The following is an 18633-nucleotide window of genomic DNA, read 5'->3' as shown; positions in this document are numbered from 1 at the left end:
TGCAGACCTACTTCACCACTTATGAAGCGACCCCCTTGCAGGTAGGGAGCCACGGGTTTAAACCAGGATCCTTATGCCAGTCCTTGCGTTTTGCGCCATGTATGTTTAACCCCACTGCACTACTGCCCAACCCCCTGGTTTACTCTTATATTTAGTTTCTGTTATTGACTGCAATCATTTTCTCCTATCAATAGGTGGTGAGCGTGCAGTGGTTAGGCTAGTGCCAACAGCTCAGTAGGATTAAGATGCCAATAGATAGAGCCAGTGAAAGCACCACCATCATCTGAACACAAGAATGAAACTGAAGGAGACTAAGAATGGCCTGCCTGTAACCCACAATGAGATCTATTTTCTCTAAATTATCATAAATCCACTGTCATTGGCACCAGCAAGCCCTCTGTCAACAGTGACAGAAATCATTCTTCTCAAGTGAAGCTAAAGAGGGTATGTGGTTTTGGCAGCTTCTCTTTTCTTTCTAAAAATCTATTACTTCCTATTTAATATTTATTTATTTCCTTTTGTTGCCCTTGTTTTTATTGTTGTTGTAGTTATTATTGTTGTTGTTATTAATGTCATCGTTGTTGGATAGGACAGAGAGAAATGGAAAAAGGAGGGGAAAACAGAGAAGGGAGAGAAAGACAGACACCTGCAGACCTGCTTCACTGCCTGTGAAGCGACTCCCCTGCAGGTGGGGAGCCAGGGGCTCGAACTGGGCTCCTCACGCCAGTCCTTGTGCTTTGCGCCAACTGCGCTTACCCTGCTGCACTATCACCCAACTCCCGTTACTTCTTATTTAAAAGTGATCCATCAGCCAAAATTAAATGTCACCTTTTCCTTCTTTCTCCCCAGCCTACTTCCGTTTCATTTACATGACACATATATGTATTCTGAGAAGTCCATAAATGTTCAAGTCACCCACTGAAGAAATTATTTTTATATTACTTCTTTCTGAATAGATGGAAACAATCACTTTCCTCAAGTCTCTTGGAGGAAAAGTTACTTTTCTCACCTGCTATTTTGATGTTCAGGTTGGCATCCAGAAGCAAATTTTCAGCTTTAAGATCACGATGAACTATGTTCCGACAGTGACAAAAATAGACAGCTGTGACGATCTGCTTGAACTTGCGACGAGCCTCCTTCTCTGCCATTCTGCCGTGGGCCACCAGGTGGTCTGTGGAGGAGAGCATAGTCAAGTCTCATCCTGGACACACAAGTGAGATGCAAGGGGCCCCCAAATGAGTGGTATACAGAAGCTAAAGAAACAACAGGACATTGAGACACTTAGCAATCCTGGTCTGTATCTACAGAACCTTGTTTATAATCAGTTCCCATTATACTGGAAGTATAAATGCAGTCAGAGGTAAGTATGCATAAGAATACTTTTGTCTAGCCATAGGAAGTGTTCTGAGGCATATATGATCTTTTTCAAAAATTGAAACACCCAGTACCTTCCTTTCATATCCCCATTGCAAAAACTTGCACGTACACAGCAAACATACACATGAAGATAAGTATCAGCAATATTTCCTGTGATAGAGGATGAGTCTGAGTCAAAAGACAGAGTGAAATAATCAATCATTTTCGAACAGAGGAGAAAGAAATTAGTCACTGCTAAGGGGGGGAGGGCTACCATTTAGGCTAATATCTCTTCTGCATTCTTAAAGTTTTACACATTGTTATAAAGTACACTTATTTGATGACTATTTTCTGTAAAGCATAATATGTTTACATCTCTATATGTGTATTTATTCTGTTTACTAAATGCAAAACAATGTTTTGTTTTGTTTCCCACAGATAGCACTGCTCAGCTCTGGCTTATGGTGGTACAGGGGACTGAACCTGAGACATAGAAGCCTCAGGCACAAAAGCCAGTTTATGTAAGCATTATGCTATCTACCTCTGCCCCCAACTAAAGTTTCCACTACTTTAAATTATATAACTTTGATGGTTTTGTTGCTAAGTTATAGAAAATAATTTACATGTGATAAATTTTGTAATATCATAAACCAGGACACTCCATACATTAAAAAATGAGTTGAATGGCTCATAATCAATGCTGTAAAAATATTTAAGTAGAAGATTTGTACTAAACCAACAACATGCATATGTCTTTAGCCGAGTTCTTTATCTAACCAATGACATATACGAGTCTTGACAGCTGACTGCTGAGAATGTCAGCAATGATTTTGCTTACTCTATTTGAAATTTCTGGTAGTCCCATGAACAATATCCTAAACCAACTGACCAAGCTGGGGAAAGGCCACACTTACTACTGAAAGCACCCTGAGATAGTAGGAAAGTAGAAACAGAACAACAGGAAGTATTGATGCTGTTTATCAATTAATAGTTTCAGTAACACTCCTAGACTGTGTTGGCACCATCTCCATCACCTGTGTGATCAGTCAGGTATTTCATGTCTTCATCATAAAGAAGCAGTTTGGCAGAAACTATACACACCTACAGTGATAGTACAGGGGGAGGGGCATGGAGAAAATGAGTTAAGTAACAGTCCAGGTACACTGATTCTTCAAGTGAATATTATGACCTCAAAGGACATAAAACTTGGGATAGAAAATACTATAGCAATGTTAAGATCAACATCTTAAAGGTAAATCATTTAAATTATTATGAAAGAATCCTGGGAGGATTTGTTATAATTTTTAGTAGTGTCAATGCCCCCCCTAAAAAAGATGAAGTGAAGAATTTTCCTTAACAATAATCATTATAGTCAAGATGATCAATTTAAGAGGTAAAAGTTGAAAACAGAAGTCTTCAGCTTAAAGGTTCAAGTGATCAGACTGCAGCTTTCTACAGGAGTTCAGAGCTTGAGAGGTGATAAATGAGTTCACAACCTGGTATGTTTAGGCTTCTGGTGACATCTGTCATATGAACTTTAAACAACACAAAGCCTCTGACTAGGGACAGGAAATTAATCTAAGCTGCTGAAGAACTGGCCGGCCATCAGATGCGGAACGCTATGTTTTATTTGAAGAGGCCATTCTCTAAAAGTACCTGTTCCTGTGACCCCCTATTTCTCTTAACCCAAAGCCTAATTAATCTAATAATATGTTTTAGCTGCTAAACTTTATCTAATTAAAGAGCTTTGAAGAGATAGCTATTCTTGAGAAACATAAAAATAAACCCTTATGAAGGTTTACCATCAGAAGCTCATTTGGCCAAGCCACCCATTAATTAAAATGCCCAAGAGACACTCGTCTGGCAGTAAATACTAATTAGCACAGCACATCAAAGAGTGTCTTAAATACAACAAAATGATTAATTTCAAATGATTTCCAAAATAAGTTATTTTCTTTATTTAAAAAACTATTTATATTTCCTAAGTACTTTGTTTTCCTAAAATGACTGGGAAAGTCACAAAAGTGTTACACAGGCCAGGGGCTGGTGGAATGCGGTTTAGTTCTGTTTTATCTCTGAATGACACACTGGTTGTCCTTGGACAAATCATTTATACTACTAAGATTACCACCTCTAGTCTGCTAAATAGAACTGTAGGGTCAAGAGACAGCATAATCGTTATGAAAACCATCTTATGATTTAGGTTCCAAAATCGTAGGTTCAATCCTTGGCACCACCAAATGCTAGAGCTGGGCAATGCTTTGGCCTCACTCTGGGTCTTTTTCTCTGTACCTCTCTCATTAAAACAAAGTGAAAAAATATTAAGAGGAGGAGGAGGAGGAAGTGTAGGAGGGAGAGAAGGAGGGGTGGGGGAGAGGAATGAACACTGGGGGTCAGATAGTGCGATGTTTCGTCGTGTGCACAACCCAGGTTGAAGCCCAGCCCTCCTCACTACACTGAAAGAAGCTTCCTTGCTGGGGCCTCTTTCACTCACTCTCTCTGCCTCTCTGTATCTATCTTTAAAAGGAGGAAGAAAAGGAGAAGAAATGAACTCTGTTACACGCTATGGTTAAAGAAGTGATAGCACATTTGGGAATAAACTTGTTCTCTGATTAAGAGTTATCATATTTGACATAACTTTAATTTCCCATGACATTAGAAAAAAAGCTATTTTTAAAAGGTCCATTCACTGCTCTGCAGAGGAAATTTAAGCATATGGTTATTAATAGATCGCAAGGTATTTTAGAATTGTGTAGTACTTGGGGGTGATTATTACAAAAATCAATTGTCACTGTGATAGTATACCAAGTAAATAGCTTAAACTACAATATTTTCCCTAAAGATGATGAGCATACTCTGTAGTCAAGAAGATACAAATCATTTAGAGAAAACAAAGGAAAAAAAAAGGCCAGAGCAGTGTTCGCCTCAGATTTGTGGTGGTGCTGGTGTTGGCGTTCGTGCTAGGGACCGAACCTGGGACCTCAGAGGCTCAGGCATGAAAGTATTTTGCAGAACAATTATTCGATCTTGCCAGCCCACAAACTGCTTTTTAAAAAATGTATTTATTTATTTATTTTCCCTTTTGTTGCCCTTGGGTTTTTGTTGTTGTTGTAGTTATTATTGTTGTTGTTATTGATGTCATCATTGTTAGATAGGACAGAGAGAAATGGAGAGAGGAGGGGAAGACAGAGAGGGGGAGAGAAAGATAAGACACCTGCAGACCTGCTTCACTGCTTGTGAAGCGACTTCCCTGAAGGTGGGGAGCCGGGAGCTCAAATCAAGATCCATACGCTGGTCCCTGTGCCTTGCTCCATGTGTGCTTAACCTGCTGCGCTACCACCCGACTCCCCACAAACCACTTTTTAATGAAAGAGTCAACATGGCTGGCAAAATAGCTCACTTGGATAAAGTGCTGTTTTGTCATGTGTGCAACCCAGATTCAAGCCAGGCCTCCACAGCACTGAAGGAAGCTCTATTCTGTTTCTCTCCGCACCCCTCGTGTGCGTGTGTGTGTGCGTGTGTGTGTGCGTGTGCGTGCGTGTGCGTGTGCGCGTGTGCGTGCGTGTGTGTGTGTGTGTGTGTGTGTGTGTGTGCGTGCGTGTTCCTTTCCCCTCTATCTATCCCTTCTTTATCTCTATCTAAAGGGGGGGGGCATCTGGGCCAACTGCAAACATCAGATCTTTTCTTCCAGGGTTGTCTAAAGTTCTTTATCGTGTCTGCTGCTAGTTGGGAGCACCGTGCTGTCTTCCATATCCAGGACCATCATTAAGGCTCAATGTTATTTCAGACTTGAAGCTGTGCTTTGATTTCTGTCATCTTACCACAGCCGGCCCCTCCAAGCTCCTATCCAGCTAGTTTGCTTTCAGTGGCTGGTGGGTGTGCCAGGAAGCCGGCAGCCTGCAGTGGTTTTCAGTCCCATCTGCAACTGCCTTTCAGCTGCCTGTGGACAAATGGCTGCTTTATGCTCAGGATGGGGGGTAGGCAGCAAAGAGGCTCCAGGCTCAAGTGTGTTGATGGACGTTCATCTGAGAAACTCAAAAACAGCAGTCCAGTGTGGGGTTAAAACCCAAGTGTAGCATTTGAATAAAGATGGGCTTGTCACAGAATTGAGAAGAAACCAAACAGCTCACGGAGCACTCAGAGTAAAAGAAAATCCAATTTTGTTAGATAAGCCCCAGTGGCAAGGAAGTCTAAAAAGTACTGCTTCTTCCATGTTGCTCTTAAAAGACACACGTGGTCCTAAAGGAAACTGTCCCAGCCCTCCCACAGTGCATCCACCACCGGGCTTCCCGACTCTCCAGGTTCCTGGTGCGCATGCAGCATGAAATCTATCATAGCAAGGAGTTTGTGGCTGAGCTAAGAGAGGGCATGCTTTGTGAGCAAGGAAGCTGGGTTCGAGTCCCCACACTACATATGACCACTGGGTGTGTGTGTGTGTGTGTGTGTGTGTGTGTGTGTGTGTGTCTAATCATTCCCACTCTCTCAGCAAATCAAGAATTTTTTTTTTTTAAATAAAATTCTAACTAAAAGCAACTCTCATGCCTACAGCTCTAAAGTCCCAGAGCTGAGTGGTGCCCTGGCCAAAAAACACTTTTAAGTTCTCTTTCTTACTTTCCAATCAATCTTATGGTACTGACTTCTTTCATCTTTTTTTTTTTAATTTTTATTTGTAAAATGGAAACACTGACAAGACCATAGGATAAGAGGGGTACAACTCCCACCTCCAGAACTCTGTATCCCACCCCCTCCTGCTCTTCGTCACAAAATAAAAAGTTAATAATGAGGGACTTCTATAGCTCACACAGAATATTACCAGTAGAAGGAATGCCTTCCACAGTTTCAAAAGTATCAGAGCACCAGCACGTATCAGATTTTCTTCAGAAATCACTGTTTGCAATTCTGTCCAGGCTAACGCAGGAATTATCTGTAGCACATTTAGATTCAAACATTTCAAAGAGCAAAAATATACAGAAGGCAATATTAAATTACCCCAACCAGCTCTGCTGGACTGTAAGAAGCAAGCCTCTATTGGAGCAGAGTGGGGAAGCCAATGTTTCTTAAAATAAGTTGCTTTTCCACTATAAACAGTGTCCATTTGTCTGCTAAGTCTACAACTCAAAACTGAACCAAAACACGAGCTGAATATGAGCATGCCCTGACAGGAGGTCAACAGACAGGGCAAAAGCTTTTCATTTCCCATGAAGAAGCAGCAAGCTCATCTAGAACGGCATGTGTGATGACGGTAGGTGACTACCTAAGACAACACTGCCGAGTCTAAGCTCACCACAGTCAGTAGCCCTTGGCTCTGCCACTCAGATCTATCACTTCTTCTTTACACCCATGGAAGCAACTTCCAACTTTCAAAAAAAATGCTCCTTTTCAAAAGAGCCAGGGCAAGGCCAAGATAAAGCTGCCTGGGAGCAGCGTAACACACACTTTCATGTCACGCTGCCCCTAATGCTTAGGCTCTAAACTGCCACAGATTAGGGGGAGAGGGCTTGTTATTCTGTTGGCCTTGCCAAGAACCCAACTATCTCATATCTCTTGGGCTGTTTCTTCTCTTCATTTTTCAGCTGTCTAGGTCAAAAGGATGGTATCATCTTGGTTTTTGTTTTTGTTTTTCTCCTAGCGGCAAGTTTTATTAACCCTTCCTTAAGAGCATATAGAGAATTCAACTGTCTAAACTACGTCACTCTAGCGCTGCCAATCTACTCCAATAGGTATTGCCTCCCTCCTGGATGATTCTAGTAACCTCCTATTGGTCCCAACTACTGATAACTACTATCCTGGGCCCTTAATCTACTCTCAGAACAACAGCCAGAGTAATAAGTCTATATTAAAACTTATGCTTCAAAATACTGCAAGTTACAGAATTGATTCATAGGGACCTGCAAAGATAATACAGAGAGATGTCATACACCCTTCACCCAGTTTCTCCTAAAGCTTAAATTTTCCATAATAGGGGCCAGGTGAAGTTACACCTGGATGAACACACATGCTGCAATGCACAAAGACCCAGGTTTGAGCCCCCAGTCCTCATCTGCAGAGGGGAAGCTTTGTGAGTGGTGAAGTAATGTTACAAGTATCAGTGTCTCTCTCTGTCTCTCTCCCTCTCTATCACTCCCCTCCTTCTCAATTCTGTCTCTGTCCAATAAATAAAGATAATTAAAAAAAAATTTTTTTTGCCTCTAGGGTTTCTGCTGGGGCTCAGTGCCTGCACCACAAGTCCACTACTCCTGGAGGCTATTTTTTCCCTTTTGTTGCCCTTGTTTTACTGTTGTTCTTATTGATGTCGTTGTTGCTGGATAGGACAGAAAGAAATTGAGAGAGGAGGAGAAGAGAGGGGGAGAGAAAGAGAGACACCTGAAGACATGCTTCACCACCTATGAAGCGACTCCCCTGCAGGTGGGAAGCCATGGGCTCGAACCGGGATCCTTATGCCAGTCTTTGCACTTCGCGCCCCATGCGCTGAACCAGTTACATAATCAGGCAATTCAGTCTTTCCTATTCTCTGTCTTTGAGTATGCCACAGCATAAGTCAGTGGCTTGTTGTGAAGTTCTGGGTTCCATATATGCTGGCAGCACTAGGAAATGTTATTTTTAAGGCACTGAGAATGTTCATAATAAATCATACACACTTCAAAAAGCCACTGTTAACTTAGTCATTTATTTCAAATGTGCATGACTTCTGCCTGGTATTCAGGAAGCTTTTCTTGATCAAATGCTGGGATTATGAGTTTATAGCCTCAAACAGGAAGTCTGAGAATTTATATTTAAGGAAATTACAATGTGGAAGTTTTAAATTATGAGTTTAATAGCTTAAGAAACTAATCAGTTTCTTAATTCTGTCTGTAAAATTAAATAAACTCACATTGTCATGGTTTCCATTTTCTAAGATACTGCAGAATAATATGTAATAATCATTCCATTAAGTCAGATGAATGGGCAATAATTGTTCACTTAATAGCATTTATGAATTTATTACACCACTTAAAATTTATAATCTTTGGGGCTGGTGATGGTGTACCTGGTTGAGTGAACATGTTACAATGCAGAAGGTCCTGGGTTTGAGCCCCCAGTCCCCACCTGCAAGGGGAAAGCTTTATGAGTGGTGAAGTAGTGAGGCAGGTGTCTCTGTCGTTCTCCCTCCCCATCTCCCCTTTCCCTCTCAATTTCTGACTGTTTCTATCTAATAAGTAAATAAAGATAATAAAAACTTATTTAAAAAATTCATAATCTTTGGGTGGAAAAGATAGGATAGATAATTGCCGGGCTAGCTTCACGGGTGGGAGACAGAGGACCAGGGACTCATGGCTGAGCTTGGCAGCAGTATCTCTTTTTTCATGTGGAATGCAGCACAATCTAAGCCATCTAAACTAACTATAATCACAATCCTGTCCTTATATATATACTCACCAAGTAGGGTGGAAACAGGATGTGATGTAGAGAGGGTGGAGCGAAAAGTGACTGGTGCAAATCAGGGTGTACTACAAGAGGGGGTGGGGCAAAAAAGACATCATGAACCAGTGGGGATTAAACCAATGCCCTGCAGGCAGGGCGGTGCTTAGTTAACAGTGGTTATGTAAATAGAATACAGTGTTAAGCAGGGGGGATTAAACCAATGAAACAGAAGGGGTTTTTAGAAGCAGAATTAGAAGCATACCAACAGATAATGGCTATGCAAACAACTCTCCTGTCTGAGGCACCTGAGGTCCCAGGTTCAATCCCCCACAAAGAGGAAGGCTTTAGATGGCATGCTCAGCAAAGATTACTCTAATAAGACAGAGCTCAGTAGTGTTTTGATGAAAAACAGACAAACAAAAGCCTTAATATCTGAAATGCCTTTCTCATCCAGAAAACAAAATGTTGTTTCCCTCCATGTGAAAAGCTCATGTAAATACACCAGTGTGACTGAGTAGCATGAAAACCCCATGGCTGGCGTAGGTACATTTCATTGTGACACAGCGGAACGGACTTACTGAATGCCTACTGTTGGTAGGCACAGAACTAAAAATGAAGACAGGGTGAGTGAGGATCAGATGGCAAGAACTGCGATCTAGTGGCACTGAACTGATCAGTAAACAACTGATCAATAAATGATTGTTGAGCATTTGTTTCCTGCAGACATTGCTTTAAGTATCAGACATACAAGGAGGCACAAAAATTTCAAAGCTCTTAGTCTCACGATGCTTACACTGCAGTAGGACAAGACAATAAGCAAGTAAGTAAGTAAATATCAGTTTGGTGATAAGAACCAAGAAAAATCAAATAGGGAAGGTGATAAGAGTGGTAGGCTAGAGGGGGTCAGGCGGTGGAGCAGTGGGTTAAGCGCATGGCGCAAAGCGCAAGGACCGGCGTAAGGATCCCGGTTCAAGCCCCCGGCTCCCCACCTGCAGGGGAGTCGCTTCACAGGCAGTGAAGCAGGTCTGCAGGTGTCTATCTTTCTCTCCCCCTCTGTCTTCCCCTCCTCTCTCCATTTCTCTCTGTCCTATCCAACAACAAACAACATCAACAATGGCAATAATAATAACCACAACGAGGCTACAACAACAAGGGCAACAAAAAGGGGGAAAAATGGCCTCCAGGAGCGGTGGATTCGTGGTGCAGGCACCGAGCCCAGCAATAATCCTGGAGAAAAAAAAAAAATTAAAAAAAAAAAAGTGGTAGGCTAGAAAGAAGAGGAAGGCTTTAGATGGCATGCTCAGCAAAGATGACTCTAATAAGACAGCATTTGCTAAGAAGCCTAAAATAAATAGACTGCTCGATGAGTGTCTGGGAGAAGTTACTGCAGGGAGAAGGAACAGGTTATACAAAGGCCTGAGAGTGGCCATATATGGGAGCATTTCAGGAACAGAAAAGAAGCCAGTGGCTTGGGAGGTGGCTCTGGTGTAGAGTGCAGGACTTGTATGTATGTATATGCCCATGTAAAGATATGTCCAGCACAATACATGCTGGATGGTACTTTGGACTGCCCTTCTCTTTTTCATGAAATAAATCACTCAGAAGGAAGAAATGAAACGAAGGAGGGGGGCCAGGCGATGGCGCACCTGGTTAAGCACACACACTACAGTACTCGAGGATCCAGGTGGGGAAGCTTCATGAGTGGTGAAGCAGGGCTGCAGGTGTCTCTCTCCCTCTCTCCCCCTCCCCTCTCCATTTCTCTCTGTCTCTACCCATAATAAATAAATAAATAATTTTTAAAAAGAAAGGAAGGAAGGAGGGAAGGAAAGAGAAAGGGAAGGGAGAAATGTTAATGTAGGAAAAGAAATAGCACTAGGAGCTGAGGTCAGAGAGAGGAAACCAGATTATATAGCTCTTTAGGTAACAGAAAGAACTAGATAACTAGATGTTTACTCCAAATAGAAACAAAAACCAGCAGAAGTATTACAGTAGTTAAGATTTATTTCTTTGTCTCTTCTCTCCTTCCTCTCTCCCTCCTTTCTCCCCTACCATGGCTCAGCTCTAGTAGATGGAGGTGCAGGAGGTTAAACCTGGGACCTCTGGTGCATGGGGCTTGAGAATCCACTGTGCTATAGATGACGATATATCCCCATCCTAGTTAAAAAGAGTCACTTAATTCGTTCAAGAATAGAGTCGAGGCATGTTCCAGGAAACTATTTAGAGGAGGTAACTAACAAACAAAGACTATGATTTAAACTAGGCTGGGATTGGAGGAGGTGGTCATTACAGATGGAATTCGGCATGTATTCAGAAGGTAGGAGCATCAATATTTTGTAGTAGATTTGGTATAAAGAATGAGAGCAGAACAGAAATTAAGTGTAGCTTCTATAAAGTTTTGGGGATGAGCAAAAAGAATGAATGGCGGTGCCACTGGGGGACAGGGGGTGGCGCACCTGGTTAAGTGCACAGGACACATCACAGTGCACAAGGACCCAGGTTTAATTCCCTGATCCCCACCTGCAGGGGGGGGACAGCTTTGAGTAGTGAAGAATGGCTGCAGGTGTCTGTCTGTCTCTTTCTATCTCCCTTTTCCTTCTTGATTTCTGGCTGTCTCTATCCAATAAATAAAGATAATAAAAAAAATTATTTCAAGATATATTAGAAAAGAGACGCCACTGATGGGGCGGTGGGGGTGGAGACTGGTGAAAAGCGAAAACTAGCAGATTAAAAACTCCAAGCTCAGAGGGTGGAGAGGTGGCACATCCCAGAGTGCACACTTCATCAGGCACAGGGACCACGGTTCAAGCCCCTTCATGAACAGTGGGGAAGTGCTGCAGGGTTTTGCCTCTCTCTCCCTCCCTTCTTCCCTCTCTCTCTTTGTCTCTGTCCCTAAAACAAAAGCAGTTCACTAAGACTGGAGGATTCATGCAGGAGTGGAGCCCCAGTGACCCTGGTGGCAAGTAAATATATTAGATAATATACTTATTAAATAAATATATTAGGTAATATATTTATTAAATAAATATATTAGATAATATATTTATTAAATAAATATATATATCAGTTTTCATGTATTAAAACTGAGATGTCTATCCAAGTGAAGACATCAAGAGTTAGATACATGAATCCAGAGGCCAGATCAAATTAGAGATTTAAAATGTGAGAGTCATCAAATCAGAAGTAGGTGGCTAAGGATGAAACCAAGGAGCACTCTGAAATTCACATGCCAGTGAGATGAAGCAAAGCAGCAAAAGGATGATCACAAGAAAAACTGGGGAGTTGGGCGGTAGCGCAGCGGGTTAAGCGCACGTAGCGAGAAGCACAGGGATGGGTGCAAGGATCCCAGTTCGAGCCCCCGGCTCCCCACCTGCAGGGGAGTTGCATCACAGGTGGTGAAGCAGGTCTGCAGGTGTCTGTCTTTCTCTCCCGCTCTGTCTTCCCCTCCTCTCTCCATTTCTCTCTGTCCTATCTAGCAACGACAACAATAATAACTACAACAACAATAAAAAAGGGCAACAAAAGGGAAAAATATATATATATAAATTTTCAAAAACCCAGTAGGCAGCTGGGTCAGCACACACATCACCAAGCACAAGAGCCAGGGTTCAAGTCCCTAGTGGCCACCTGTGGGGCAAGCAGAACTTCCTGAGTGGAGAAACACTCCTGTAGGTAGCTCTCTTTCTCCTTCTCTAGCTCTCACTCTCCTCTCAATTCTTTTTGTTTCTATCCAAAGAACTAAAATAATAGTGATAATAATAGCCACTAAAAGTGGTAGATTAGTCATTCAGACACTGGACCCAGGCTATAATCTTTGTGGCAATAAAAAGGAAGGGGAGGGGTCAAGAGACTAAATTAAGGAGTCTAGTGTTAGTGATAAAGAAATACACAGAAAGGGGGCCGGGTGGTAGCAAGCTGGGTTAAGCGCACATGATGGGAATCTCAAGGACCAGTGTAAGGATCCTGATTCAAGCCCCCAGCTCCCCACCTGCGGTGGGGGGGGGGGGGGTCGCTTCACAAGCAGTGAAGCAGGTCTACAGGTGTCTATCTTTCTCTCCTCCTCTCTGTCTTCCCCTCTTGATTTCTCTCTGTCCTATCCAACAATGACAGCAATAATGATAACAGCAACAATGATAAACAAGAAGGTCAATAAAGGGGGAAAATAACCTCCAGGAGCAGTGGATTTGTAGTATAGTCACCAAGCTCCAGCAATAACCCTGAAGGCAAAATAATAAATAGGAAAATGAGTGGAGTGGAGTGGAGTGGAGTGGAGTGGAGTGGAGTGGAGTGGAGTGGAGTGGAGTGGAGTGGAGTGGAGTGGAGTGGAAGGGAAGGGAAGGGAAGGGAAGGGAAGGGAAGGGAAGGGAAGGGAAGGGAAGGGAAGGGAAGGGAAGGGAAACACAGAAAGAAAAGGAATGGAGGGAGGGAAGAATGGAAGGAGGGTAAGGATAAAAAATGAAGAGGGAGGGAGGAAGAAAGGGGAGGAGCTACTGTGCTATGGTGAGGTACATTTAAAGAAGAAAAAAGACAAGAAGGGATGAGCGCATAAGAAGCATACAGTTTGAGAACAGTCATAAGGTTGAGTAGCAATTAAAAGGACAAAGAAGACAGCAGGGCTGGTGTCCCAACACCTCCTACTGATAATCACCCTCAACACCAGTTCCCCTGAATTCCTTCCCCTTAACAGATTCCTCTTAAAGGGAAGAGAGGGTGGGGGAGGGGAGCAGGAGGCAATTCATGGGGGAATAGTGAACACCATGAACTCTCCTAAATTCCCATTAGCTTTGCACCCTATGGTGTAAGTCAGGGCACCTGGTACCCCATTTTCTACCTCTCTCTAACCCTGACTCTAACACTAACCCTAACTTTTATCAAAGAAACCCAGACCACAGTCTTGCTCCACCAAGATTCTACCAATCACCTAAGCAACCCATGAGGAGGACAATTTAACTTCATGATTCCTGAAACCTTCATTTAGACTCAGTTCATACACCACAAAGTTCAGAGAGGTTAGTACCTTCTTGTTTTTGTATGGAAGGTTGTACAACCAAACCCTGTTCTCTGTTTGTGTTGTTCTCTGCACAGAGATTATGTGAGACCATATGGCCTATAAACCTGAAATATTTACACCCCAGACTTTAGAAAAATATGTCTGCTCGTCTCAATCCTAGATTGCTTAACTGCTTTTAAATCCTATATTCAATCTATTTCTTTTCTTTTAGGATTTACTTTATTTCACATAAGACAGAAAGTCTCAAAAGAGGAGGGGGAGGGAGAGGGAGATGGAGAGGAAGAGAGTCAGAACACCACCCTAATACATGCAGTGCTGGGGGTCATATGAGGAGCCTCAGACACTCAAATCCAGTGCTCTCCCAGCTATGTTATTTCTTTAGTCACATGCAACCTATTTCTACAATCTGCAAAATTATATTTCCTAATTAACAGTAGATATCAGTGACACTTTAAACCAGGCAATATTCAAAGAATTTTAGGTTTTGTTTAGTTTTATCTTGTTTTTTTAATTAATTAATTTGTTTCTTTTCTTTTTCCAGAGTACGGCTCAGCTTTGGCTTATGGTAATGTGGGGGGTTGAACCTGGGACTTCATGGCCTCAGGCATGACAGTTTCTTTGTATAACCATTATGCTATCTCCCCACCCAACCAATTTAGGTTTTAAAAAACTTTAAACAGTTGAGATATAATTAATAAGGACATTAAAATCAAAATTTTTAAATTACACACTTCAGTGGCTTTAATACATTCACTATGTTTACAATCATAGCCACTATCAAAATCTAGACTATTTCCACCACAGAAAAGAAGCCCTGTGCCAATACGCAGTTAGTCCTGGATTCCCACCACTCCTAGTCCCCGTGGTCACCAAGAATCTACTTTCTGTCTCTGTGGATTTGCTTTAAAAAGAAAAAAGAGGGAAAAGACAATATATATATATATGCACATACACAATCTGGCTTCTTTTTTAATTTTTAAACTTTTTATCATCTTTATTTATTGGATAGAGACAGCCAGAAATCGAGAGGTATAGGGGAGAAAAAGAGGGGAGGAGGGAGGGGAGAGGGGAGGGATACTGCTTCAACACTCACAAAGCCTTCCCCCTGCAGGTGGGGACTGGGGGCTTGAACCTGGGTCCTTACGCATTGTAGCATGTACACACTCAGCCAGGTACGCCGCCACCCAGCCCCGTGAAACTGATTCTATTGTGGACTCTCCAGATCCAAATCTAGTAGAGATTTTAATATTCCACACATCTTCCTTAAAGTCCCCCTTCTTGCCCCCTCCCCCCTTTTTTTCTTTCCAGGAGCACAACTCAGGTTCAAGTCCTGCCCCCACCATGCTATAGAAGGCTTCAGTATTGTGGTCTCTGACTCTGACTCTCTCTCTCTCTCTCTCTGCATTTCTATTTAAAATTGAAAAAAAAAAAGTAATAATTTTTAGAGGCCAGTCAGTAATGCACCTGATTAAGTGCATGTTACAATGTTCAAGTTCAATCTCCCAGTCCCCACCTGTAGGGGGGAAGCTTCACAAGTGGTAAAGTAGTGCTGCAGGTCTGTCTCTGTCTCTCTCTCTTCCTCTTTTCTCTTGATTCTCTATATCTATCCAATAATTAAATAAATATATATAAATAAAATTGGTTTCAAAGTAATAATTTTTTTTTAAAGGCAGAGATGCTTTTTGACAGAAGGAGAAATGGAGCCTGGCTCAATGTATGCCTCACAGATCCACTTCCTCAAAGAAAGCATCTTTTTTTTTTAAGTGTTACCACTGGGGTCTGGTGCTTACACAACAAATCCACTGCTCTTGGTGGCCATTCCTTCTCCTCTTTATTTTTTTATTTTTATTAGATTGGACAAAGAAAAATCGAGAGGGGGAGGGAGGAGACAGAGGGAAAGAGAGAGGGGCTGGGTGGTAGGTGGCCCACATGGTTGGGCGTATATGTCATAATGTGCAAGGACCCAAGTTTGAGCCCTCAGTCCCCACCTGCAGGGGGAAAGCTTTGCAAGTGATGAAGCAGTGCTACAGTGTGTCTCTCTGTCTCTCTTCCTCTCTATGGCCCTCTACCCTCTCGATTTCTGACTGTATCCAATAAATAAATAAAGATAATTTTTTTTTAAAAAGAGAGATACTTGCAGTAGTGCTTCAGCAGTTAGGAAGCTTCTCCCCGCCCCATTCCTTCTGGGGAAGAGGGACCCAAACTTGGATCCTTGTGCACAGTAATGTATGTGCTCAATAGGGTGCCCTACCACCCAGCCCCCACCCCCCAAGGCATCTTAGAGAGTTCTAAAGAGCCCTTAGATCTTTTGAAATAATCTGGAAAAATATCAGTCTACCATTTAATCTTCCACAGAACTGGTTCTAGAGCATAGAATACATCAGGTTGTTTCTTGTCTTAGAGGCCTCATATACTGCACCTCAGGAAAGCTGATTTCTTTCCATACTTGAAAATTCTGTGTCATTGTTACTTCCTTTAAAAGGAAGAAAGGAAGTTAGCACTCTCTAACTCCTACTCCAACAATCACACATGTTGTTCATCATTGTCACATTACTACTGTTTTTAAGATGTGTTTATTCTATTTGGGCCTGGAGAGACAGCATAATAGCTATGCAAGTGTGTACCAGAGCAGTGCTCTGGGATGTGTATTTAGCTCAAAAAATCTTTACAGATTGGTGTATTGCACCAAAGTAAAAGACTCTGGAGTGGAGGGAGAGTTCAGGTCCTGGATCATGATGGCAGAGGAGGACCTAGTGGGGTTTGAATTGTTATGTGGAAAGCTGGTAAATGTTATACATGTACAAACTATTGTATTTTACTGTCAACTGTAAACCATTAATCCCCCCAATAAAGAGATAAAGCACTCCACACTAGGATAATATTCCACACGGTACAAGTGCTACAAAGGTTGAGACTGTTATAGCTCTTGCAGCAACCCTGAAACTAAGTTTAGAGTTGAGTGGCTAATTACTGCTCTAAGCAGTTTTGTGTCTTACTCTGCCAACAGTGAGAGGCTGAAGTTCCCCTAGAGCAGACACTTTCAAGTACCATGATCTGTCACTTCAAGCAAGACTATACGTCTCTTTATCAAGCCAACCATATGTTCTTTACTCTTATTTCCAGGCTGTCATATAGCACTAGCAAACGTCCCTAAATAAACCACAAATGGAGCCCCAACAAAGTTAAGCCCCCAGTTACAAGTCTATCAAAGCTGTGAGCAGTCCTTCAACTTGTCCCCTATCAGCTATTTCTTTCGTTTCCTTAAGCTGCTATTCCAAGACCTCATCTCATCATCCAAGTTGTTCCTCCTTCTCAAAATTTAGTAGTTGATGCGGAGACTCAACTTTAATCTCAAGCAAACAGCTCTACAAACTTACCAGCCTTCTACTCTTCCTCTTCCACTTTCCTGTCTCACCCAAGATAGCCACGTGTTCATTTCACTCATCGACCAATGAACATCAGCAACCCCCCCAATATTTTGCTATTAAAAACCACGTTATGATTAACATGCCACACGAATACTTCCACCTATGCACGGACATGTGTCACCTCACCTCTGCTTGAGGAAAGCTCCTTTAGCTCTCACTCTGCCTTATATCTGCATTTCCTCTGGTTCTGTTGGTTCTTAGCCTTCAACAGAAATGACAGACAGGTCTAAATCAAATACATAACTGAAAACAAGCACACATTCCACCAATGCCCTTTCCAGTTACCAACTCTTTTTCATTCCATTCCCATCAGTCACTTTTCCCAAGAATCATCTTCAAATAAGGCATTGATGGTATCTAAGGGATTATAGAATGTTATAGCACTTATTTGTCTTATCACAACCTACTTCAAATAAATACTGACTTGATTCTAGTAAAAAATTTAATTCCAAATGTGCTTCCTGCCAAACTTGCTATTTTTAGTGTATAATATTTTAATTGTATTTTAAACTAATTTTTTATGTCCTTTGACATTATTTGTATATAGCTGTGCCACCGGTTGCTTCTGTTCTCCCTGGTCTAAGCTTTTAATAGGGTCAACCTATCAAAGACTACTTTTTAATTTATTTATCTATTTTACTTAATTTATTTTCAAGCTATTTTTAAATTTGTGATTAATAGTGGGTTACTGGGTCATAAGATTACTGGGTATATCCCTATACTGCACCCACCAGAGTTCTGTGTCCCCATCCTCCCAAAGATAAACATCATAGATCGTAGTTCTCACAACAAATGTGCTGTTTTTACTGACAAGAAGCATGGGGATTCGGGGTTTATTCTACCTTTCACACGAAGGCAGCTGCCACCAGCACTGATACTATAGGCTTTAAAGCCAATCCAGCCCTGAGTGCCTTATGCTTGTCTTCTTAGAGAAGAGGAAGTCAGGTATTAGCAGGGACACACTCTTATCTGCAAGCTCTAGGGGAGAATAATTTCTATGCTTTTCTTAACTGCTGATAGCTGTCAGGCTTTAGTCTATGTTGGCTTTATCAGTTCCGTCTACTTTGTTCTTTTGCAAGACTGTGGCTATTTTGAGTCCCTTGTTAATTTCAAAGGAATTTTAGAATTCAGCTGTAATGCTGTATAATAGCATAGATTCTGATGGGAAGTGCATTGAATCTGTTTATCAGTTTAAGGAGTGTTACCATTTTAAAAATACTGACTCCTGGAGTTCTTGAACATGGGCTGCTTTTCCCATCATGTAGATTTTCTCAGATGTCTTTCAATATCGCTTTCTACGTTTTCTTTTAATTTTCAGAGTATAAAATTCATACTTTCTCCCAACTTATTGCTGAATGTTTTGTTTTTATTGAAGCTATTACAAATTAAATCATTCTTTTTTAAATTTTTTTTAAATATTTATTTATTTTCCCTTTTGTT

At 41.7% G+C, this 18633-nt stretch overlaps 1 protein-coding gene across 3 annotated transcripts in view; it reads right to left on the bottom strand.

Moving 5' to 3' along the window:
- The window catches only part of SIK3 (SIK family kinase 3), a 250121-nt gene that overhangs the window by 82809 nt on the left and 148679 nt on the right, over positions 1 to 18633 (bottom strand). For all 3 annotated transcript variants that reach the window (XM_016188098.2, XM_060180000.1, XM_060180001.1), the window contains exon 4: positions 1010 to 1171. In XM_016188098.2, coding sequence (XP_016043584.2) covers positions 1010 to 1171 — 162 coding nt within the window. The remainder of the gene's footprint in view (positions 1 to 1009; positions 1172 to 18633) is intronic.

The sequence above is a fragment of the Erinaceus europaeus genome, chromosome 20, assembly GCF_950295315.1.
Source record: "Erinaceus europaeus chromosome 20, mEriEur2.1, whole genome shotgun sequence".
Taxonomy (NCBI): domain Eukaryota; kingdom Metazoa; phylum Chordata; class Mammalia; order Eulipotyphla; family Erinaceidae; genus Erinaceus; species Erinaceus europaeus.
This window is presented reverse-complemented; position numbering and strand designations above follow the sequence as displayed.